Below are 26161 nucleotides of genomic sequence, written 5' to 3' on the forward strand. Positions count from 1 at the left end.
ACAGATGAGTGTACAACTGTACAGCCCAATACTGGTTCAAGGCATAGAGGATGGCATGTTATGACAGCTTCCATTGACAGGAGACGCTGTGTGGTTTCAAAGCTCAAGTTTCATCATGTGACATAAGTTGAGGAGCCATCAAGATCAGGGCTTGGCTGCTTAGGTTAACATTTCTTGCATTAAAATAGCAGCCACACCAGGTGCAACTGTCCCCACAGTGTTCAGTTTCATTGGCAAAACACCATGAACCAACCTGTCACAATGTAAAACAAAGTGCACAGCAGTGGGTTTTTTATAGTTTAAAAAGTAGTTTTTACTGTTGCATAATTTCAGTGTAAACATTGTGAATAGAGACGTTATCTAAAACAGTTCTACAGTCAGTGCAAGATTTGTGCAAGCTTCTCATCTGATTCAATGTCCACTTAAACTTTAAATAGACAAGTTTTTCTCCCCTTCTCTGTTCTGTAAGAGGGGACAGAAAATATATATTAGAAACATGAACACAGAAGAAGGAAAATCACTTTCTCCCTTAACTTGGCATCTATTAATATTATACCCAATTTAACACACACACAGTCACACTAAACATAAACATTTAACCCTTTACCTTCCTAGCAATTATGTCATTAAACAGTGAACATCACATTTTAACTATTTAAATTGTTACAAACTATGAAATATACCAGGAAATACAACAGTGGAGTTAAATGAAAATAGCCAGGGCAGAACAGATTTCTGAAATTGCTACTGTACTTAGGGAGTGAAGTGAAGACACACAAGTCTCTAAACGGTAGACCAAGGTAAATAGTTTGTCATAGTTAACTGATTTTCTTGCCTCCCCCCCCCCCGATTTATATACTTTGTGGAGCTTGGAATGTACAGGTCATAGAGCACAATTTTTGCTTACAGTAGATTTCTACTCATATAAGCAATGCTTACAAGAAGTGAGTTCATCATAAATTAACACAAGCATCAAAGTTGTACCCAGAGGGATTTAGAATGTTCTGCCTGTGAATATGTGTGAGGCTGTCAGCTTTTCACTGAAGGGACAGTCTTTGCAGCGGGTATGTTTACAGTACTGAACACGCTGTAGATGCTAAGCATATAATATCAGGTCTCCCTGTCTACCCCGCTATCCCAGGGAAGCCAACAGGAGGATGGGCTCTGGGCACATATGGGCAGCAGAACGGTGGAGTCTAGGTGGTTGCTGTGGCTGGGAGATTAGTTTTAAAGGTGTATGGGGTGGGTGAGAAGGGGACTCTCCTTGCCACACACACAGGCCTCACTGGGGCAGTGCCAGGATGCAAACCAACGCCAGCCCCTTGGCGGCAGGGGGGAACCTCCACTCTACCAGCCGCCCCTGGGAGGGCCGGGGCAGCACTCAGCCCCTGCTGCGTGCCAGCCTTACCAGCTTCCTCTGGTTACTGAGGCAGAAGGTGCAGATGGGCCGGGGAGCCGCGGCCATGCTGCCGCCCTGCAGGCGGGGCTGGTACTGCACGCAAGGCTGCTCCGCCCCCTCGCCCTGCTGCAGGAGCAGCACGTTGGCCAGGTGCGCGATGTAGCTGGCGGCCAGGCGCAGCGTCTCGATCTTGGAGAGTTTGCGGTCGGCGGGCTCGGTGGGGATGAGCGTGCGGAGCGCGCTGAAGGCGGAGTTGACGCTGTGGGTCCGGTCCCTCTCCCGGGCGTTGGCCGCCTGCCGCTGCTTGCTCAGCCCGCTCAGCCGGGGGCTCTTCCGCTTGCGCTTGCCCGGGCCCCCGGCGGGGGGCAGGGACTTGTCCGAGCTGCTCTCGCTGCTGCTGCCGCCGCCGCTCTCCGGGTCGGATGCGGCACCCCCGCCGGCCTTCATGGCGCTCCCGCCGGCCCCCCAGCCCCATGACTTTTATGCACGGCAGCTGCCGGCTGGCCGCCGCGGCCCCGGGTCCCCTCCAGCGGCGGGGCCGTGCTTTGAATGGCTGCTGCTTTTAGCTCGGGCATGTGGCCGCGCCGTAAATAAGGCGAGGAAGGTGGAGCTGCGGCCTCAGTGCTCCGGCCCGGCAGCCTTGCACCTGTTCCCCCGGCTCCGCGCGGCTCGGGCAAGGCGCCCCGGGGGCATTCCTCGGGGGGAGCGCGGCCACCGGGGCGGGCCGGCCCCCCGCCTCGGTCCGCGGGGCGCTCTCCCGGGAGCGCTTCAGCAGGCTGGCTCGGGGCTGCGAGGAGTGGAGCGCCCCCGGGACGGCCTCGTCCGGAGCCCAGAGCGGCTCAGAGGAGCGGGGGCAGCGAGCGAGGGGCTTCCTGGGCCCTAACGTGTGCTCTGCTCTTGGGGGTGAACAGCGGGGCCTGGACACATCTGGGGGAGGGGGATTCACTCGCCCGGCCAAATCTGCAACCAGGCATCGCCTTGGCACCTGACACTGCTCCTACAGACCCCTTCCCGGCTGGGTGGATGAGCGCCTGTCTCCCTCTTCAGGTGCTGCTTCCCCTACAGCCAATGAGTGCATCCGATGAAGTGAGCTGTAGCTCACCAAAGCTTATGCTCAAATAAATTTGTTAGTCTCTAAGGTGCCACAAGTACTCCTTTTCTTTTTGTGAAACAGGAACGTTAGGCTCCAAGGCAGTTGCAAACTATAACCCTCTCCAAGGCCTGATGCCAATAATAAGAGTAGGTAGTATCTATCCACATGGCTCCAATTGAAGGATCAACCCACTATGCAAATATGTTATTTAATTTTATTATGGGATATTAATATGGAGTAATCGCTCTGAAGAATAAAGGACATGCTTTGCTCGAGTACATTTTCCAAATTACTGTTGGTTTGGAATGGACTAACAGGCACTCCAGTGCTATTTCTTTCATCAGTTTTCCCACCAAGTATTAGACCAGTGTTTTTCAACCTTTTTTTCATTTGCGGACCCCCTAAAATTTTTTTCAATGGAGGTGCAGACCCCTTTGGAAATCTTAGACATAGTTTGCGGACCCATGAGGGTTCTGTGGACCGCAGGTTGAAAACCACTGTACTAGACGCACATATAAATTCAAATCCTGATTCAGTTTAAAATGCAGAGCTACAGCAACCAATTTACTTATTAAAGGTCATCATATTCTCTAGTTTATTTTGCCTCTTCTCTCCATAAAAGTTTGACAGCCCCTCTGCACTCAAACTAACGGTACAGATTTTCCCAACTGAGTCATCTCCACCTGATTAAGCAGTGCTAAATGACTGTTTTATGTAGCCACTGGAGTTTATTTTTGTTGTTGTTGGTTGAATTGGAAAGATGGATTAATATTCAGAGTTGGATTCGTAGTCACATCCTTTTAATCATAGGTGCATACATTTAGAATGGACAGCTGCTTTGCCGCTCTTGGCTGGGAGTCATGTCCTCCACAAATACAGTTAATGCATATATGTGGTCTCTTGACTGTCAGCACTCAAGTCCATCTGTTAGAATGGCATGGTGCCTGCTTAAAAGTTGGTTATACCTTCCCTGTGGGCATAGGTGCTCGGCAACAAATGTGTTCATGTGAGCAGCTTACAGAATGCTTAAAATAGTATGTTTTCTGCAGAAAGTTCCTTTTGTGTGACAATGCTGCAGTGGTGCCTCAGTTTGTCAGTGGGTCATATCTGTTGCATGTGTAACCCACACACCTCCTTGGTGTGGGTGCTCTGTCCCATCTAGTGGCACCGAGACCACTTAGAGATTAATGAGTCTGTTGTACAGCCACTTGTAATGCTGAAAGACCCTGGTTGTCGGCGGGCGGGATCGAACCTGGAACCTCTGAAGCTAAATGCATGAGCCAAAAACCATATGACCCTTAGCTAAGGCTGCAGAGCAGACTCATTAATCTCTCTCTAAGTGGTCTCGGTGCCACTAGATGGAACAGAGCACCACACCCTGTGTGGATTACACATGCTTTCATGTATTAATAATGGAATGATTTTATGGTGTGTGTTTCCATTTTCTTTTTGCTCACTGGGAAATGGGTGCTCAGATGACCAGTCTCTAAAATTGACAATCCAATTATCTTATTAGGATATAACATACCTTTGTTCTCCTTTTCCAGACTTTATACTAATGTGGATGAATATTTGAAACTAGCATTCTTCTAAGTATTAATGGAAAGTGCATGCAATGTGTTAAGTTTTTACAGTTGTGAATATAGTAGTTATCAGGTGAAAGATGGCAGGTTTTCAAAGGTGGAGCTTCTTAAGGGTTGCTTCAGCTCCAGAAAGAGATGGTTTATTTTATTCTAATTTCATTGCTATGGCTATTGTACCTTCGACTAAAGAATCTGCAGCAGTGAGGAAGGGACAATCACAATGGGGAATGCCCCTGTGACAGGAGAACCAGAGACTCTTTAGGTGTTCACAAAAAGAAAAGGAGTACTTGTGGCACCTTAGAGACTAACCAATTTGAGCATAAGCTTTCGTGAGCTACAGCTCACTTCATCGGATGCATACTGTGGAAAATACAGAAGATGTTTTTATACACACAGACCATGAAAAAATGGGTGATTATCACTACAAAAGGTTCTCTCTCCCCCCACCCCACTCTCCTGCTGGTAATAGCTTCTCTAAAGTGATTACTCTCCTTACAATGTGTATGATAATCAAGGTGGGCCATTTCCAGCACAAATCCAGGGTTTAACAAGAACGTCTGAGGAACAGTGGGGGGGGGGGGGTGGGGAGGAATAAACAAGGGGAAATAGGCTTGAATAGAGCCTGGGAATGGTTGATTCATTATAAAAAGTAACCTAAGTTAATTGTATCCAATTTGCAAATTAATTCCAATTCAGCAGTCTCTCGTTGGAGTCTGTTTTTGAAGTTTTTCTGTTGAAGGATAGTCACTTTGAGATCAGAAATCAAGTGACCAGAGAGATTGAAGTGTTCTCTGACTGGTTTATGAATGTTATAATTCTTGACATCTGATTTGTGTCCATTTATTCTTTTACGTAGAGACTGTCCAGTTTGCCCAATGTACATGGCAGAGGGGCATTGCTGGCACATGATGGTATATATCACATTGGTAGATGTGCAGGTGAACGAGCCTCTGATAGCGTGGCTGATGTTATTAGGCCCTGTGATGGTGTCCCCTGAATAGATATGTGGGCACAGTTGGCAACGGGCTTTATTGCAAGGATAGGTTCCTGGGTTAGTGGTTCTGTTGTGGGGTATGTGGTTGCTGGTGAGTATTCGCTTCAGGCTGTGGGGCTGTTTGTAGGCAAGGACTGGCCTGTCTCCCAAGATTTGTGAGAGAGTGTTGGGTCATCCTTCAGGATAGGTTGTAGATCCTTGATGAAGCGTTGGAGAGGTTTTAGTTGGGGGCTGAAGGTGACTGCTAGTGGCGTTCTGTTATTTTCTTTGTTAGGCCTGTCCTGTAGTAGGTGACTTCTGGGAACTCTTCTGGCTCTATCAATCTGTTTCTTCACTTCTGCAGGTGGGTATTGTAGTTGTAAGAATGCTTGATAGAGATCTTGTAGGCATTTGTCTCTGTCTGAAGGGTTGGAGCAAATGCGGTTGTATCGCAGAGCTTGGCTGTAGACAATGGATCATGTGGTGTGGTCAAGGTGAAAGCTGGAGGCATGTAGGTAGGAATAGCGGTCAGTAGGTTTCCGGTATAGGGTGGTGTTTATATGACCATTGTTTATTAGCACTGTAGTGTCCAGGAAGTGGATCTCTTGTGTGGACTGGACCAGGCTGAGGCTGATGGTGGGATGGAAATTGTTGAAATCATGGTGGAATTCCTCAAGGGCTTCTTTTCCATGGGTCCAGATGATGAAGATGTCATCAATATAGCGCAAGTAGAGTAGGGGCATTAGGGGACGAGAGCTGAGGATAAGCTGTTACCAACAGGAGAGTGGGTTTTGGGGGGGGGGGGGAGGGGAGAAAACCTGGATTTGTGCTGGAAATGGCCCACCTTGATTATCATACACATTGTAAGGAGAGTAATCACTTTAGATAAGCTATTACCAGCAGGAGAGTGGGGTGGGGAGAGAGAAAACCTTTTGTAGTGATAAACACCCATTTTTTCATGGTCTGTGTGTATAAAAACATCTTCTGTATTTTCCACAGTATGCATCCGATGAAGTGAGCTGTAGCTCACGAAAGCTTATGCTCAAATACATTGGTTAGTCTCTAAGGTGCCACAAGTACTCCTTTTCTTTTTTCTGTTATGAAGATATACATACAGGACCAGTACTTCTAAAAAAGTTACAAATAGAATGTTACCTTCAAGCTCAATGCTCTACCAGTGATAGAGAAGCAGTTTCTGGCTTGAAGCAGCTTGCATTCTGAGATACTTGTCCTATAATTAAAGTGAGATTTCTTCTCTGGAAGAAAGCGTTTTTAGAAAATTTTTGATGTCACATGTCATTGTAAGAAATAGATTCAATGAGATGAAATGTGTTCATTTATTTTAATAGCAGTTTTGCCTAGAAGGAGGTGCGTGGTAGGATCTGGCATCACTGTGCTTGGTGTTGTACAAATGTAAACGGAAATAATCCTGACCCAAAGAGTTTAACGTTTTAGGCCCTGATCCTGGAAACACTCATCATCATGTTATTAGTCCCTGGCTGAAAGTGAATGGTAATGAAATACTACAAATGTATGTAAAGTTACTCACGTGCACAAATGTATTCAGGGTCAGAGACTGAGAAGCTAAGTAAATATTGTCTTTTTAATAAAGAGAGACTTCTTAAACATTTTTCTGTGTTAAATGGAACAGAGAAGAGGAGCTTTTTGTTTTCTTGTTGGATAATGTGTGAGGCTCCTTAAACTTCAAAATTAAAATTGTAGGCCATATACAGTATTCCCTTAATCACATGGGGCATATTGGCTATATAAATACCTATTTAGATAGATAAGCACATGCAGCTGTCATTGACAGTTTATGCTCTTTGTAGTTAAACATTGTATAGAAGCATTTGAAATCATGTGAGTTATAGCTTAATGTGGAGTGTGTGAGTGTAAGTATATTAGCACTCAACTCCTATTTACTTCTGTCCACAAGAAAATTTAAAAGTAAGATGTAGAAAAGCATCTACAGTTGACTCTTAATGTACATTTAAACTAATGCTTTTGGTTTTGTTAGAAAGTAAAGTTCAAATCTATATAAATTCAAATTCCTCAGTTTGATGCTAATGGCAAAACTCCAGTTTACTTTAGTGGAGCCAGAATGTCACCCTTGATCTACTCTCATGGCGGAGTAGTAGGGAATTGCATGTATATCAGACTCAGATGTTTGCTTTCGAAGGCTCTACTGTCTTAATCACTTCATGTGTGTCCTTATTTGATAAATATATTTAGTGGAACGAACCTTCTCTTACCCCTTCCTCCCAAAGAAAACCCAATAAAAGGTGTTGGGATATATCCAGAATTGGAATGCATGCAGTAATAAACTGGCAAAATAAGGCAGGCAGGCGAGTAGCAATACTTGGAAAGAATAATACTGTGTCTGCTGAGAGAAACAAAACAACTTTCACGGGCACAACAGAAGTAGCTAATGCAGAGGTTAAGGGCAAAAAGGTGGTCAACAATTCTTGTTTCTACCTCCAAGACAGTTCGAGAAAGTAGAGCAAGAAACGATTTTACAGATAAAGGGAGGCTTGTAAAAAGGCCAAAACATTGGTGACTTTAATTACTTGGTTATTGATTGTGCATAAATGTAATCCCAATCTAGGGGGAGCATGTTTCTCAAGGAAGATACAATAGTGCAGGATTGCTTTTTTCCTTTTTTACAAGTTGCTGAATTGCTAATACAAGCAGGGCTGCATGAATCTAATCTAGAATAGTGGGAAATATTTTATGGGTAGCGGACAGGACACAGACTGAAATTTGCCCTTGTTCTGTAAACACAGGTAAAGAGATATGAGGCCATTGTAGAGGATTGTCTAGCAATAGGCAACAAATTGAAAAAAAATAAGAGTAAATCAAACCAACCACTAGACAGCATCATTCTGCAAACTAGTACATTAAAGCCTTTATAGTTTTCAAACACAATATTAAAGTAATATAAGGTATTAGTAGGAAAACTTTTGAAAAGGAGCATTGGGAAAACTATAAATATAAAGAGAGCAAGTTAGTTAAAGGATAATTAAAGCAGCAAATAAATCAATGGCTGAGAAAATTTGTAGTCACAGTCAAGAAACCTTGAAATGTATTTACATTAAATATAAAGTATAGGAGGAAATTGTTTCACTTGCTGTAAAAACAAAAAAAAAAAAAACCCCAAAAAACACAAAAAACCCCAAGACACTTTAGAGACAATAAAGCTTTTAAACAGACAAACTTAAGTACTTTTGAAAATGGTTCTTAAATGTTTACAGTGAAATTCTGCTCTTGGTGATATGCACAGGGTTTCCATTGAATGCAGAGAGATTCCCCGTGTGCATTCAAGAGCAGAATTGCCGCATACCATTTTAGATGTTTGAAGATAAAACTTCTTTGCTACCTAATGTTCTGATTTTCCTGTTTAGCAAATATTGATCCCCTGCCCCCATATTACTAAGCCATTCAAGAGCCATATCTACTTAGTTTTTATTGTTTACATCCTCGTTCAATGTCAAAGTGGTACTAAATATTTATACACACACACACACACACACACACACACACAAAATGTGGGGAGGAAGAAGGGGAGAAATGCCCTCTAGTAAAGGATTCAGTGCCTACAGATAGCACATTCAGACCTATTCGTTTGCTTTCTGGCTTTGGACAATACGACCAGTATGACATAGCTGCTAGCTAAAAGATCATTCTAGGTATCTGTGTGAAAATGAGCACAATAAGTATCGTTATATCTAAACAGAAAAAACAGTTTGGCCTGTATTTTCTTTTAAAAAGTGATTTATGTATGTCATGTCAACATTAAACAAGCACATTCTGGAAGCATAGTGGAACGTGTAACATTTTTGTTTGTATATTAACATGCAGAATGCTTTATACTTATTTGATAATGCTGGTACTAGAGATATTTCCATCACATTTGGCAGATCCTGGGGAGAGTTCAAAGGAATTTTTCCAAGAGAAATGTATAGGAAACATTGATTGGATCTATTCAGACAGCCCAAATAATACTGTTCTTTTGTTTGTCTGTATGTGTGTGTAGATGTGTGCAGCAAATGATTTCTGTACTTCTGATCCAATTTGGATGACTGAGTTGTCATATGAATTAGTTTTATTAAAAATACAGCTGCCATCAAAGACATTTGGATCAAAGATTCCATTTTTTTTTAAACTAAAAAGGCAATCTTTTAAATAGCATTTTAGGTAGTAGCATTCCAGTGTGCAAATGATTTTAAGTGGAAAGAAGGTAGAAGGGAGAAAAAGGAACTTCAAACACACGAAGGGCTTGTCTAGAACTAACACAAGGATAAATACTGTGTAGATGAGGATTGTTGTGTTTAACACAATGTGAGCTGGTTGTGGTAAACCCTGGGAGGCCTGATATTAAACACATTGAATTTTCTACATTGAGCATTGTATTTAAGATGCATTCTAGCACAACTTAACTTCCCAGTGTAGACAAGAGGAGGAGCAGAGAGGGAGGAGCAGACCAGTCTTTTCCCACGGTGCTAATTAATATTGGTTCTGACAAGCCTGCTCATGATATTTCCATCCACTCAGATGTAAGAGTGGAATTTTCTGTTCACTTGCAAGCTCTATTCTTCATCTTGAGTTACCGGTTCAGTGATTCTCCAGTTTCTCAATGAGTTTTTTGTGTGGTAGTGTGCTGGAGACATTGTTAAACTCCAGAGACATTCTGCCTCCTGAATTTCTTTCTACAGCCAGTCTGTTCCTCTTGGGGAAAAAAGCAGTTGAGTTGTTTTGTCACAAGATGTGTTTCATAAACATGTGCTAACCATCCTGCAATGATTTCCTCTGCTTCTGTTGCCCACAGAGGCTTCCACAGGGGCCGCAGTGTTGCAAGAAGGTAATGTCTGAGTTGGTCCTCCCGATGGAGTTTTCACGCATTCTCCAACAAATCACTGATTGGACAAGATGGATACCTTATTCATGTGTTATTTCCAATTGGTTTAAACTTATCAGATCAAGTGTTTTATAAGATTTTGTTGATACTCACAAAAGTTTTTTATTACTGGTCACAAAGGTAATGTTTGATGGTGGTAGTTTCAAGTCAAATGAAGATGAGGTATATTGCTTGCCTTCTCAAGTTCAAATGACCTAGGGATATTATTCCCACCTCAAACAATGTTTTGTAAGCTGTATTCATGGACAGGCTTATTGCTTGTTCATTAAAACCATATACATTGATGACAGCTGGATCTTTATTTCATAACCTTTCTTGATCCATACTAACCAAACTCACATTGTGGATTTAGTAGGGAGACAACATGCTTTATGGTGGTTCTGTATAGTTTGCAGAATCAGTGTCTTGGTCAACATGGTTCAAAGTCCAAGAGCCAATCTGACCCCAGTGCTGCTCCCAGACAGGTGTGTTACATAGTGCCTTTTTACATCTTTTTGGATGTGGACTTTGCCATAATAGTCCATAAGAATCAGAAAATAAGAAAGGCCCTACTAGGTCAGACCAAGGGTCCATCTAGCCCAGTATCCTGTCTTCCGACAGTGGCCAGTGCCAGGTGCCCCACAGGGAATGAACAGAACAGGTAATCATCAAGTGATCCATCCCTTGTCGCTCATTCCCAGCTTTTGGCAAACGGAGGCTAGGGAAACCATAATGTAGCCTCAAGCCTGGATTACTACAATGTGTTCTACTTGTGGCTAATGTCTAAAAGGTGTTTGACGGATCAGCCAGGGCAGAAGGCAATGGATTCTTTGAGTGGGGTCAGCTGGTGTGAGTACAAAGCAGCAAGTGTTCTGCACTGGGTAGGTACCTATTAATTTCTAAATGTCATTCAAGGTGTTAGTCATTATCTCTAAAGTCATATTGCTAGGATTGCCTCTCCACTTACACCTTGAAAGAGACTCAGGAGCCCCCCCTCCCCACATGCTATAAAAACTCCACTGCCCACCAGTGCCCTAACAACTGTTTTTCTGTATATAAAAGCCAGGGCCAGTGTTCGAGAGTAGCCAGCAGGGTAGTTGCCAAGGGCCGCATGTCACAGGGGGCTCTGCAAAGCGAATTTGCTCAGGCTTCAGCCCCAGGTGGCAGGTTTCAGGGCCCCGGACTTCAGCCTTGCTGTTACCCCACTCTTTGGACTTAAGGTATTCCAGTACTGCCCCTCCCCATCTGTTAGTATATAGTCTTTCTGTCTGCAAGAGAAGAACCAGGGGAGGGGGTGAAGGGAAAGCCCTCTAACACTATCCAAATGGGGAGAAAATTAGTGATCCACCCTAAAAAAATTGCCAGAGGGTTTGTCTCTGACCTGCAGAGCAAGCTAATCCTGCTAACCCTTGAAAGGACACGGATACAGCCCTCTGATCAAGAATAGGCACACAAGCAGCAAACAGTCTTATTTAGTTAAGAGAAAATGGAGGTGGTTAAAGTATATTTAGTAAAGCAAGAAAGGGAAACAATTACAATGTATAATAGGTAATAGGCACAATTGGATTACTTTTAAAGATCATACATTCAATTGACTCAGAAGACTAAACAGACAAATGCAATGTTGCGAGTTGATACATACTGAACTTTTCATACATACGCATAAGGCATCTAAAACAACAACGTTGGATTTATTACAGTGTAACATACATGTACCCCATGCGTATGCTGTGACAGATTGGAACCCCCTGTCTGGGATGCCACCTGATGTACTGGGGCTTCACTGAGCCTGCCTGCTCCACTAGTCTGGGTTCCCTCCCTCTGTTTCTGCTGAATCAGGCTCTCTGGCCGCATGCACACACAGGTAGGGATGCACCAGCTGTAGAATCAGAGTCTGCAAACAGCTTTCCATGAGGAGACTCAAATTGCCTAGCACTCAAATGCAGCTCCCCTCTGGAAAGTACACCCAAAAATAATATTGTCTTGCGCTGTAGAGAAATCTATACACCGTAAGCTCATAAATTTGTCCCCTCCCTCAATGTGGACAAAGATATGCACAACTTCTGGCCCCCCCTCCCCCATTATAAATTGCACAAACTGGGTTTTATAATAAACAAAAACAAGTTTATAAACTACAAGAGGCAGATTAAGTGATTATAAGGGATAGCAAACCGAACAAAAAAAAGTTTACTAAGCAAATAAAACAAAACACGCATACTAAGCTTAAGATCTTAAGAGGCTGGTTTAAGTAGTAATTTCTCACCCTAAATGTTGCTTTTGGGCAGGATGCAGAAATTCTTGAAGGTTAGCTTCCCTGCTTGCAGCTTAAATCTTCAGACACCATATTCACAGACTAGATCCCTTTTCCAGCCTGGGCTCAACTCTTTCCCCCCCGTGTCTTTGTTTCTCAGATCTTTCTAGCTGTCATCATTGGTGGGGATTCCATGAAGAGTGAACCTAGATCAACTTACTCCCCAGCCTTAAATAGAATTTACATGAGGCAGGAACCTTTTGTTTCCCAGCCTTGACCTTTCCCTCCTTTTAATGGAAAAAATCACTAGAAGTTCAAGATGGTGTTTAGTACCAGGTGACATAACCACCTGACCTTGTAGTGTCAAACCAACATCCCAGCTTCTCAGGAAGGAGAGAGAGATTAGTATCTTCAAAGTCTTATTGTTTCTTCCTAATGGCCCATCAAGGATGATGACCTGCTGTCTGGTGGGTGTTTCCCCAAGTACACACACCGTTGTAATTGTTACAGTCAATATTCTTAACTTTAGATAAAGAAATGATACATGCATACAAATTGGATAATCACATTCAGTAAACCATAACATTTCCAATGATATCTCACATGACCCATCTTGCATAAAACATATCTTAGTTATGCCATATTCATACCATAACAATTTCTGTTTAAAATATGGAGTGTAACATCACATATGCATAAAATAGTGCAACAGCATTAAAAAAAATTGAACAGTTACCATTCTGTGAGCAGGCCCGTTCCCAGGATAGGGTGGGGCAGGTCACACTCAGAAGCAAGCATCCAGCTTTATTGACAGACACACACAAGCAGTTTTCTAAAATAGACAAAAATCAGACTTACACTCCTTCACCAATCCCTCTGATTGTCAGGGGTCCTTCTGCTCTGTCAATCTCTGTTCTGCTCTATCCCTTCAATCTCAACTCCACACTGCTGTCTGGTTGCCTTCTCTTGATCTTCTGCCTTTCTCCTGATATATATGTGTATCCACCACACACTCTAGCTTGCCAGCTGACTCCTTATATTCTGGCCTCCTCTGATTGGTTGACCTTTCAAGTTGAGAGCTCCCTGCGTGGGTAGCAACTTGTTCAGCCAATCAGCTCTGCTCTGACATCATCACTACTCTTCCTGCCCTCTCCTTGCAGGTGTTTTGGAGTGAGTTGAGTCACACTTCCTGACCTTTGTTTCTTGGTCAGTTTAGTCTGTGTCCTCCATCTTTGATGTTTTCTAATAGAAAATCAGTATGTCCACCATTCTGGATTTTTAGCTCCAAACTGTCATTATTTGTAACTTATCTAAAGCATCTAGCCTAAAACTAACTACTGTTCCCTGCAACCTAAAACACTGTAATGCTATCACTACCTTTGTAATGCTAATTGGGAGAGGTGAATTGTTCACGATGTTTCTCACTTCTTTCCCCACTTCTGACTGTCAGTATCTCTATCCAGGGTGCTACAATCTATACAGGATTCAAGCAAGTGAATACCCCTGGTAACACTGCACAGCGATGCTTTTGGCTTTCTGCCCTGGGCCCCAGCCAGACTAATATTGGTCCTTCTTGGCGGACCCCCTGAAACCTGCTCGTAGGCCCCAGACCCCTGGTTGAGAACCACTGTGCTAGGTCCCTCTCTTGTCAGTTCATAGGGCTACAGACTTCACAGCTGGCAGTGTGGTTTTCCCAATGGAGGGGTCTAGTTTTCTGGAACCAGCTTCCCTAAATGGTATGCTAAAGTCAGTGTTGATGAAGTTAGGGCATAGAACAAGAACTGTTTGTTTTTGATTGACATACAGTATTAATGGAGAGTGGGGCATTTTTTTCTTAGTAAGTAGGGGATACCATTGTATATGTTTGAGTATTTTATTGATGCAAAGTGTTCAGGTGTCTCAGTGATGGGCTTCAGCAGTTTCTAAAATAGATACAGTGCAGATTCCCACTTTGCAGCAACATCCTAAATCAATTTATTTTGTGCACGTTTTCCTTATAATTTAAATAAGATGTTTGAAGCCTTGGAAGAATAACTTTTTTGGCAATTCAAATTTCATCCTCTTCCTCCTGCCTTTTACCATCTAGAAATCCATGACCTGAGACAATGCGTAGAATAGTTCATGTGTGTCAACCAGTCATCATCAGTGCTTTAAAATGCTTAGCCCCTCTGTTACTCATTTTGCTGTGGGTTCTCAGACCCCACAATAAAAGCTTTTCTTGTATTTGTTGTTATCCAGTGTTCTTCCAACAGAGTGAATGGAGTACTGAGCTTTTGTAGATACTTTAAGGCACACAATTTCAAGTATTCCTTTCATGTGTTTGTAGTGGATGAATTCAAAGAAAGCCAATAAACCATGAAAAAATATAGCCGTGTGTATAATTGCAGGTATGCTTCTACAGCACAGTTGTGATTGTAGCTGTCTGTACCACTCCCTCCCTCTCAGCCTGCTCCTTGAGTGTCCTGCTCAGAGATACTCGAAAGGTCTGACATGTTTTAGATACTTCACTTTGTTCTACGTAATGTGTCCCTTGAACAGCCCTTATGATCCAGTTAACTAAGTGGAACCATGATCCCAGACCTTTGTTTAAATTTAGATTAGAGGGAAGATTTTGCTCACACTTCCACTGGTTTGAAATCAGGACCTACTCCATTGAAGTCAGTAGAGTTAATCTGTATTTACAGAAGTCAGGCTTATAATATTTACTAAAGCATAAGCTACATCTGAGACCTCTTTTGAGTCAGTGCTAATAATGGACTGAATGTTGCAAACAATTACAACTGCGTCTTGTGCTCACTATTATTTGTGATCCCTTTGACACCAAATTAATATGATTGTCAAACCAGTATTTCAAGCAATTCATTTACACTAATGATAGTACATAAAGGTAAAAGCCTCTATATTTTATGAAGCAAATGAGTTTATTAAAAGCAAAATAAACAGGAAATAAAAAACACTATAAGATTAAACCATATTCCCTAATAATGGAATATATTTTTGAACACATTAACTATTGAAATTCAAGTAATAAAGTCCATATCCTACAAGATTCAGAGCCAGATTCTAGACCCTGTGTAAGACCTCTTTGGCACCAGGGGATTTACAGAGGCACATGAGGGTTATCCCGTGCATAAGGTGGGAATGGGGTGTGTTGGGTTGAAAAGGGACATGGATGGCACACAGAGCATTCCACCTGATCCTCAGCTGATGGACTGGCCTACTCCATGCTATGTAAATTAAAGCAGACTGCTTTAATTTAATATTTGGGGGCTATTTTGGACCCCAGCGGCCCCAGAATTTAGGGTGTAGAAAGGCATCTTCGAATAGAATCATCTTGGACCCTCCCAATCTTCTTAGTTGTGTTCAGCATAGCAGAGGATCTTTCATATGTTTTTTCAATTTGTCATTCTCTAAGCTGGAGCAAGGTCCAAAAACCAGATTCCTGCCAGTCAGTTAATTACACCAGAAAGTGAACGGAAGCTTCTACAAGGATGACGTTTCCAAAACAAACACGTTTCCAAAACAAAACAACAAAACCCCTATATGGAACAGGGTCTTCCGGAAAAATACAGTTTTTCACACTAAACCAGTGTCTGTGGGGTCAAAATCAATAGGCAGTGATTAATGTTTTTCAACGTTCCTTTGGAATTGTATTTAGTGTGAAGTAATCTAGGTAAACTATGCCAAACCAAAGTTTACAATCTGTATGCATAAAGAGGATACAGCCCAATGCAGAGCTAACACACAGTGATGACAATATTATATTTTTTGGCATGCACTTTTAGCTGTCTTTGTAGATAGGATCACATAAAAAGGTAAAAACTGACTGCAGTTTGGGTAAGATACTTTGTCTTTGGACTGAGGGGCTGTGCCTAAGGTATAATTGTCACATGTCAAGGTTCCAGATACAAGAGTGGATACATTGAATAGTTTTTCTAAGTCAATCGTATTGTGGATTTCGCACCCAGAGATTTTTGCCTTGAATCCATTCCACAGGAAGTGTTTTAAATACATTACAGATGGCACACCAAAGATCAAGCTTTCAGACAGAGGAAACACTCTGCAAAAATGGGTTGACCTTTCTTTGGATGCCTTTGGGACTATTGCTGGGACAGGATAAATCACTCTCATTAAGATTCCTGCTGACAGTTGATATACCAGGTGGTCCTTCATAACACTAGTGTAGGGTCTTGCATCCAGAGTTTTTAGAAGATTTTATTTAGGTAGAAATAATGATTGAGTGATATATTTAGTTATAATGAAATACTGCACTGCATGGTTTTAGTGTTTCTTTACTACCACATTGTGTTTCTTGAGTACACTCCAATGTGTGTGTGTGGGTGTCATTGTCATACTCAGCATCACCCTAGAAAAGTGCATCCACATTAATAAGATCAGAAATATTTTGGGAAAGGAACTTAAAAACTATAACTGCAATATCTTCCACACACTACTAGGTGGTACATGAGCTTTGCAAATAGAGCACTGTACTACCAATTGGAGCACTGAATTGTATTTTATTTTCTAGCTGTATGTGTTTCCCAAGCTGCCATTGCTCTTACCACTAGTGCTAATTCCTCTTAATGCATGCACAAACATAACTACAGTTCAATATTAAGCCTACTATGGACCATGTTAGAACAAAATGGCCTCATTTTCCCCTGTCCTCTCCCACTCCTCTATTCTGACTCAATTCCATTTCTTCTACGGAATGACAAGTGTTGCTAAATATAGTGTAGTCTATTATAGGATACAAATAACATTGGAAATGCCATACTGCATTAGGTCCCTGGTCCAGCTAATCCAGTAATGTCTCGCCAACAATGATTGTTAGTGTGTGCTGCTTCTGCAGTTATGAAGCCCTCCATAACAGACAATTATAAAATAACATCCCCATGTTTCTTCCTCACTCCAGGCTGTTAGCTGATTTATGTCCAGAATTCTTGGCCCCCAGACTGGGCCAGTACTGATATCTCCTCTAAACTACTATCTCCAGAACACTGACCCCCCTGTCCTCCCCCCCTCCCCCCCCTTTTTTAAGTCTCTCTAGCCAATATAACTATAATAAAAACCTTTGAAAATGTGAACTGGTGTGTAACTGGTGCAGACAACTGCCTGAATTTGCAGACAACCTGAAACAATAGTTCTGAGAAATTTGAAGTTCACCTTTCATCTTTTACACCAAAATGGGACTACTCAACTGTTTAAGATTAGGCATGTGATTAAGTACTTTGCTGGAGCAGGACCTTAAATTCTTTATTTTTTTTTTTAAAGTAATGCATAAGTTTCAGTTTATAACATCCATGTTTACCAGATATGACTTAGAGAAGGTTTGGGCCCAACTTCTGCTTTCACTTACACCATTGTAAATCTGGTGTAACTCCACGGAGTTATTCCCATTTTACATCACTGTAAGTGAGAGAAAATTTTAGTCTTTTTATATTAGTCCGGCATAGTGTTTACCCTGTCCATGTCCCACATCAATTTTAGTTTTGCACCTGTACCCAACTACATAGATGCTTTATATTGGAAAAATCTTATAAAACAACATAACCTTTCATATTAAAAATACCATCTGATCCTTGTAAAGTAGAATTTTGTTCTCATATTTGGCATTAGGAATGGGAAGCTAAAGAGAACTTACTTTGACATATTCAGCAACTATATTGAAACTGCTCAAATGGTTTCTCACAGGAAATAATATCTTTCTCCTGAAATCATTAAAATGAAATTCTTTACTTGTCTTGAGATCTCTGAAGTAATGGAAAGGCAGACTTGTGTAATTCTGTGCCTGTTAGGCATATCTGCATGCTGACCTGCCTTCCAGGCAGACCTGAATAAGTTGCCTGCCTGAAAGGTGATATACAAAGGCTTATAACTTACTTTCCAGGCAGACATGAACAGGTACCTGTCTCGGAGACATCCCCTTGTTGATGACCTGCCTCCAAGACAGATCTGTCTAGTTATCTTCCTGTCTTTGAAACAGCTCTGCACAGAGTTACGTTCTTGGCAGACTGAACTGTTAGCTGCCTGGGAGGTACTTTGCTTGATAAGATGCCTACTAGGCAATCCTAAACAATTATTTTACCTAAAATGTGCCAACTTTCTGAAAGGCAGCACCTACAGTTTGGATTTGTAGATTGTATTTTTATAGTTATGTCTGATTTCTGTGTGATTTTTTCACTGATAAAATGTAAATGCTTTTTTGGGGGAAAAATTATGTTCATAATAATAAAAGAATAATATAAAGAAACCTATCATGATTATGCTGCTATAACACATAACTCAGTCATGTGTAGACACATTTCTATGTCAATAACATATTCACTGAACTCTTTTTTTTTAAAGCAAGCAAAATGATTAAATAATTTTATTTTAAAATACCGTAGTATGTTGAAGGGGTGGGGGAAGGAAAATGAACACCATATTTCTTAAATACAGCCGAGGATTTTAAAAACTTCATCCAGAGATTGTATTGTGAAACAAATCTCCAAAAATGTATAAAATATTGCATGCTCCACAAACTTATTTGTAAACAAATAAATGCTATATGCCTGAGCTCTTATTCAGTAAAGAGCTTTCATTTACCAGAAGAAGGAAAAGCAGAGCAGCCATTGGTAAGCAGCAAAATACAATTTAGTTTCCCTCCTGTTCTTTTGGCAGAACCAACTTGCAGTCCACAAGTTAGGATCAGAGGAATAATATACTGATCATCAAGACCATCCTCCTGCAATGGTAGATTGAGGACCCCGATATTGGATATTTAAAGTATTTCTAAGTTTGGGACCTATTATCTCATTAATTTGGTAAGTGAGGAGAAACAAGATTGAGGTCAATGTAGTTACACCCATGTAATCAGTGAGTTCAGAAGCAGGTCCTTGTTCTTAGCTCTATTTATATTTTTTGATATACTCAAGGCCTGTTTGGAGGGAGGTTTCTCTTTCTGTAGGCAAGCTAATGTTTGATACACTATGACAAATGTCACCGGGGAAATATTTTGATGTAAGTGAGGGTAGTTTAGTACAAGATACTGCTGTCTACCCATGGATGCCCAGTGCTCCAATTATTCTATTCTCTGTTCTACTCAGATTCTTATACTGCCCCATCACCATAGCCCCTGAACACCTTCCAGCTGTGAATTAAGCAACATGACTAACACCTGTTACATATGGTTTGTTCTCCTCCTCATCCTCTCTCCAGTGTGTGCAGTGTCACATTTTCGCTTTGGTAGGGTTTTTTAAACCATTTTTCTTTAGTGTATATCCGGCTTTGTGTTTGTTAGAGGAGGCAAAGTCGAAGAAATGTGCCTTGCACTTAGTGGAAGGTAGTTAGTTTTGCGATGTGCTTTAGCTCCTGTGGGAGTTTGTTCCACGGTCTAGGACCCATCCCCAAGAGAGCTCTGCCTTCTGCACAGACAAGCTTCACCCTTATTGTAGAGAGTTACATTGCACCTGAGGAGTGGAAATTAGAAAAATAAAATGATGGGTGTGTCATGGAAGAATGCTCCATTTTCCCCCTCAGATCTCCTTCCCTCACTTTTTTCCCTCCAATTTTTATTCCAGCATGTTTTGACGAATGATTACAGTTGAGGAAATTACAATCTGCTCATGGATGCTGCTGTACAAACAGAAAGAAGCCAAATTTGCTAGATAAATCATTCATTGTGAATTAGTTCCTTGGGGCAGGACCCATGCTTAGTGCCATGGAGGCCTGATGGTGACTGAGCCTCTGCTGCAAAAGGAATAATTCACTCAGCTCTAGAGTTGACAAACTTCCCAGTTTTAAATTGCCACAAATGGAAAAGTCATTTTCTTCTGAATAAATTTTAGTTACTGTCATGTTGATGGAGCTAAATGGCATGGCATACTCAAGGGACCATGAGGGTTTTGTGCTGGCAGAGAGCAAATACAAAGTTATAATTTCTAATATTAAAATTTAATGAAACTCTATTTAAAATACATTGAAGTAATTTAAGTGGACTCCTAGTCCAATCATTGGAAATAACCACACTTACCCACTTCACAGGCATGCAGAAAGGATTGATTCACATTTGTAAGCCACATTGAGACTCTTGGATCTCAGCAGGCACTTGAGAAGAACAAAGAACTAGAAGAGACTAGCAAACTGGCGTAGCTTTTTATTTACAAAACTGAAACCAGGATTGTTTGAATCCAAGTCCTACTTTATTCAAAACCCATAAGCTTTGGGATTCTAATAAAATGCCCTTGTTTAGCCTGTCTCTCTCTCTTACACACAGTATATTAATTCAAAAAATAAAACTTGGTGAGTAATGAGCCCACAGACAGTTTAATCATATCAGATAATTTACTAAGGGACTGGGGAAGCAAGTTCAAAAAACTAGAGGAACTGTAGTAGCTTCATGTTTTTTATAAGAATTTTTTGTGCTTATTGACTTGGTGTTCCATTCTAATCTCAGATATGTGGTGCTCGCCACATGTATCTCAGAACATCCTCTTATATGGTGCTCGTGCATGCGTGCACAGTGGAGGCTATTTTGAGATGCAGCATGCACCCAAGATAAGAATCTGCCCCTTAATGCATGTGCATGTTAGGAAAGAATCATTGATGTCCATTAGGCACATTTTCAAAATTAGTCCGCATTAGAGATGGGCCAGAACCAGAAACTTTCTTCTGAACCTTAAACTTTGGTAATTTGAACAAAATGAAACAAAGACCTATGCTCCCCCCAGGTCTTTTGTTTTGATTTTATAACACTAAACCCAACTGACAAGATTTTGCAAAAACAGTACTAAAACTCCTCACCTTTACTCTGTATAACAAAATATATACATACACAACAGATCATGATCTGCCAGGTACGGTAAAAATGAGTTCAACCATCAACTGAGAGTGAGGTAAAGGTAGGGTAAAGCTACATTACTCCCTCCTGATCCTGGGCTGAGTGGGGGACGATGATTACTTTGTGCCAACTCAGGATTTACCCAGGCTTGGGGAATCTTCCTCAGCCACTTTAGAGATGTTTCAAGGTTCCATTTCAGGGTCTGAGCACCTGGCCCAAGATCTATTCCATGCGTACCCTACATTGTATTTACATCCATAGTTCTATGCTGGGCCTGGATGGAGAATATTTGCAGAATGTCCATTCACTTGTATCCTCTCTATTTGTTCAGGGTCCTGCTGTTACAAAGGTGGATAAGGGAGGCAAAGCACGTTCAGGGATGAGCTGCACCTATCTCTATGGGCACTTCTTTCAAGTGAAAGTCCTATACCTGCACATCTCCCAGAATGGAACCCCATGGTTCACCCCACTTTTGGCCTGGATCACCATAAGTGATCTCTCTCCTGCCATCCATCTCCACCCTCTGACAAACAGAGGCTAAGGACACCATTCCTTACCCATCCTGGCTAATAGCCATTAATGGACTTAACCTCCATGAATTTATCCAGTTCTCTTTTAAACGCTGTTATAGTCCTAGCCTTCACAACCTCCTCAGGCAAGGAGTTCCACAGGTTGACTGTGCACTGAGTGAAGAAGAACTTCCTTTTATTTGTTTTAAACCTGCTACCCCTTAATTTCATTTGGTGGCCCCTAGTTCTTATATTATGGGAACAAGTACTGTAAATAACTTTTCCTTGTTCACTTTCTCCACACCACTCATGATTTTATATACCTCTATCATATCCCCCCTTAGTGTCCTCTTTTCCAAGCTGAAAAGTCCTACCCTCTTTAATCTCTCCTCATATGGGACCTGTTCCAAACCCCGAATCATTTTAGTTGCCCTTTTCTGAACCTTTTCTAATGCCAGTATATCTTTTTTTGAGATGAGGGGACCACATCTGTTTGCAATATTTAAGATGTGGGCATACCATGGATTTATATAAGGGCAATAAGATATTCTCTGTCTTATTCTCTATCCCTTTTTTAATGATTCCTAACATCCTGTTTGCTTTTTTGACTGCTGCTGCACACTGCATGGATGTCTTCAGAGAACTATCCACGATGACTGCAAGATCTTTCTCCTGATTAGCTGTCGCTAAATTAGCCCCCATCATTGTATGTATTGTATGGGGTTATTTTTTCCAATGTGCATTACTTTACATTTATCCACATTAAATTTCATTTGCCATTTTGTTGCCCAATCACTTAGGTTTGTGAAATCTTTTTGAAGTTCTTCACAGTCTGCTTTGGTCTTAACTATCTTGAGCAGTTTAGTATCATCTGCAAACTTTGCCATCTCACAGGTTACCTCTTTCTCCAGATTATTTGTGAATAAATTGAATAAGATTGGTCTTAGGACTGACCCTTGGGGAACACCACTAGATACCCCTTTCCATTCTGAAAATTTACCATTTATTCCTACCCATTGTTCCCTGTCTTTTAACCAGTTCTCAATCCATGAAAGGATCTTCCCTCTTATCCCATGACAACTTAATTTATGCAAGAGACTTTGGTGAGGGACCTTGTCAAAGGCTTTCTGGAAAAATAAGTTCATTATATCCACTGGATCCCCCTTGTCAACATGTTTGCTGACCCCCTCAAAGATCTCTAATAGATTAGTGAGACATGATCTCCCTTTACAGAAACCATGTTGACTTTTGCGCAACAATTTATGTTCTTCTATGTGTCTGACAATTTTATTCTTTATTATTGTTTCAACTAATTTGCCCGGTACTGACGTTAGACTTACTGGTCTGTAATTGCCAGGATCACCTCTAGAGCCCTTCTTAAACATTGGCATTACATTAGCTCTCTTCCAGTCATTGGGTACAGTAGCTGATTTAAAAGACAGGTTACAAACCATAGTTAATAGTTCCGCAATTTCACATTTGAGTTCTTTCAGAACTCTTGGGTGAATGCCATCTGGTTCCGGTGACTTGTTTCTGTTAAGTTTCTCAATTAATTCCAAAACCTCCTCTAGTGACACTTCAATCTGTGACAATTCCTCAGATTTGTCACCTACAAAAGACGGCTCAGGTTTGGGAATCTCCCTAACATCCTCAGCTGTGAAGACTGAAGCAAAGAATTCATTTAGTTTTCTGCGATGACTTTATCATCTTTAAGTGCTCCTTTTTCGATCGTCTAGGGGCCCCACTGGTTGTTTAGCAGGCTTCCTGATTCTGATGGTTAACATGGTTGTTAAGCCACAGTGGCTCTTTTTTAGTTCTTTTACTGTGTTTTTTAATTTGGGGTATACATTTAAGTTGAGCCTCTCTTATGGTGTCTTTGAAAAGTGTCCATTCAGCTTGCAGGGATTTCACTCTAGTCACGTCATTTTTGCATAGTTCCCCTTTCTGAAATTAAATGCCACAGTGTTGGGCTGTTGAGGTCCCAGGCCACAGCATCCCCCGTTTTCCAACTGTACTTGTCTCCAGCAGGGTCCAACTGGGTTTGGACTCTTCTCTTTGAGAGTTGAGACCTGCTGATAAATGTAGTGAGGGAGAACAGCTTATTCAAAATATAATATGACTTATTTCTCCATAGGAACTTCACAAGCAAAGAGATATGGGTTAAAAATAATAAGTGTAAATGCATTGTCTCATCTTAACCTTATTCTTTCCTTGTCAGTTTAAGTGGGTTCCACTTGTCCCAGTCACCCCTTCTGAGTTTTAGGTTCAGCCTGCATCTCTGCAGACCCGCACACTCCGGACTTGTCTATATGGAGAGTTAGTGTGCAGCAAGCTGGGGTGGGAATCTGCAGTGCCCCAGCCTGCTGCGTACTAAGTTGACTTGTGGAGCCTGCTGCCTCACACTAAAAGCTCCACAGTGCACTTTGATTTACTGCTGTTTCCAAGCAGAGTAGGTCAAAGTACACTATGGAACTTTCAGTGCACAATAGGGTCCACAGGGCCAGTCAGTGCACAGCAGGCTTGTGTACTGTAGATTCACAGCTGTGCAGTAAAACACTGTATAGACCAGTCTTCTGTCTGAGCCTGTGCGAGTTCACAGGCATTTTCTCTTTTTTCCATTGCAAAGATCCTCTGTCTGCCCTGGTTCTCTGAACATGGTCCAAACTTATTTATGCCTCCTCACCATCATATCTGGGTTGGATTTCAAAGCAGTAAGCTATCTGCTTTGTCCTTTAATTTCTGGTGAATGTGTGGTGATAGCCCGCTCTTCCTGTCAACGAGCCTGTCTGCTGGAATTTATCCCGGTGATCACATAATCCCCAACACAATAGCAAATAAACATGGACCTGTAATTTTAACAAAAATAATCCTGGTATCCCCTGTGTTCATCATGGCATGCAAGGAGTTTCCCCTTCCACTTGATGTCCTGAGCAAGTGTCCCTCTCAATTGCATTCTGTGCTCTCTTGGAACTGCAAGGACTGCTCCCTCGATGCATACCCAGGAATGCATTTTTCCCTGGGAATGCCTGTTGTCCCAAAGGGGGAAGACTATCATCCTTGCCCTCTCAGTACTTACTCACAGACAGGGGAGATCAGGGTAAAGAGGTCCCTAGTATGGCCAGTGGCTCAATGTCAAAATTTGGCCTTAAGCTAATTACTTCAGCTAAACTATTTCTCTAAATAGACTCTGCTTCCATGCCAGACCCATAACACTGCCAGATCACTATCTTGGAGATTTTCAGAGCTGCCCAGGGCATTTGGACATCCAATTCCCATTAGGAGGCCAAAACCCTTAGGCAGCTTTGAAAATCTCAGCTGTGGTATATTTACATAACAGATGCTGGTTAAAGACAGAGGGCTGAATTCCGTTACAACTGGGCAACTCCTAGGGGGGTTGGTAGGTGTAACTCAGAGGCAAATTTTGACTCAAATTCAGCCTGATTCCTGGAGTATAAATATTAAAAATGATCCATCTTCTCAGTTGGTCAGGAACGTTTCTCCTAAGGAAATGCTCATCATTTCCGGAAGGGTTGGGGCTTATTTTACTTTTTAAAATATGGATACGTTTTAGAAAAATATTGGGTGCATGAGGTGGCTCTTTGGAGGGGGAGTTGGAGGCCAAAAATAATCTTTCAATTGATCACGTTAGAATAGCATGTTCCATATAGCTATAAAAATGTATAGTCCACAAGATGGCAGTAAGTTTCTGCTCTTAAAAATGTGTTTAACTTTATTTTAACCTTGTTGTAAGTAAAGTGTTTCCTCAGTAGAATTTCTTCTGAACAGAGATTATATTTTCCCTCAAAAGCTGAACTATGGAGATTGTTTTTATTGTTTTCTTTTTAAAAACTAAGAACTGTAAAAATGGTGGACTAAACCTTAGTTTTAAAAGCAGTAACTTTGATATTTTCTTAGTTCATTCTGACATACTGCAAGTATTTCAGGTGTTATGCAGGGAGTGTTATTTGAAATTTCATGCCGTCATCAAGAACTAGTTGCCTGATTATTTTCCTTCAGAAAAGAAGGAATGGACAATTAAAGTCAGTAAGACTGTTCTATCCTAACCTTTTTTCGGCTTCTATCTTTTTCACTCCAGAAATATCTACGTGGTACAGTCAACTACTGATCGAGACCAAGGGAAAGATATAAAAGTGATTTTTTTTTCTTTTGTGCTATCAGCTCAAGAACACCTTGGAATGTTTGTAATTAGATTGTTTTATAAATATTCCATTACAGGACCATAAAATTTAAAAAAATCAGTTTATAGAGACTTGTTTGTAAGAAGTATGTTTGTAATTCCCTCTGAGAGTCTTTGAAGCTAATCTGGGAATAAATTAGAGTAAACTATTTTACATCTCTCTGCAGTCAGAGTTTTCCAGTAGTTAATGTTACATTTAAATGGGTAGAGATTGAAATGATTTTCTAATAACTTGCCATCCAAGATGTTTTGTAATTTTTTAAAAATTGCATTTTAATGTCATCTCTGCTGTCTTGTAAAAGTTTGCATGATACATGTTTATAAAAGGAAAAATGAAGGGAGGAAAAAGCACCCCACTTCAAAAACACTTTCTAGAAACTTGGCAGCTAGGTAAAATCTTATTATTTTACCTTGCAGACACTGCTTTGGATTCAGAAGGG

At 41.3% G+C, this 26161-nt stretch overlaps 1 protein-coding gene across 1 annotated transcript; it reads right to left on the bottom strand.

Annotated features, from left to right (window-relative positions):
- Positions 1 to 408: 408 nt before the first annotated feature.
- On the bottom strand, positions 409 to 1846 carry LOC141995562 (transcription factor 15-like). The gene is made up of 2 exons (XM_074966805.1): positions 1409 to 1846; positions 409 to 462 (listed from the first exon to the last, which is right to left on the bottom strand). Exons 1-2 carry the CDS (start codon positions 1844 to 1846, stop codon positions 430 to 432), a joined length of 471 nt encoding a protein of 156 aa, XP_074822906.1. The 3' UTR covers positions 409 to 429.
- Between the last annotated feature and the right edge of the window lie 24315 nt (positions 1847 to 26161).

This window comes from Natator depressus, chromosome 11, assembly GCF_965152275.1.
Source record: "Natator depressus isolate rNatDep1 chromosome 11, rNatDep2.hap1, whole genome shotgun sequence".
Taxonomy (NCBI): domain Eukaryota; kingdom Metazoa; phylum Chordata; order Testudines; family Cheloniidae; genus Natator; species Natator depressus.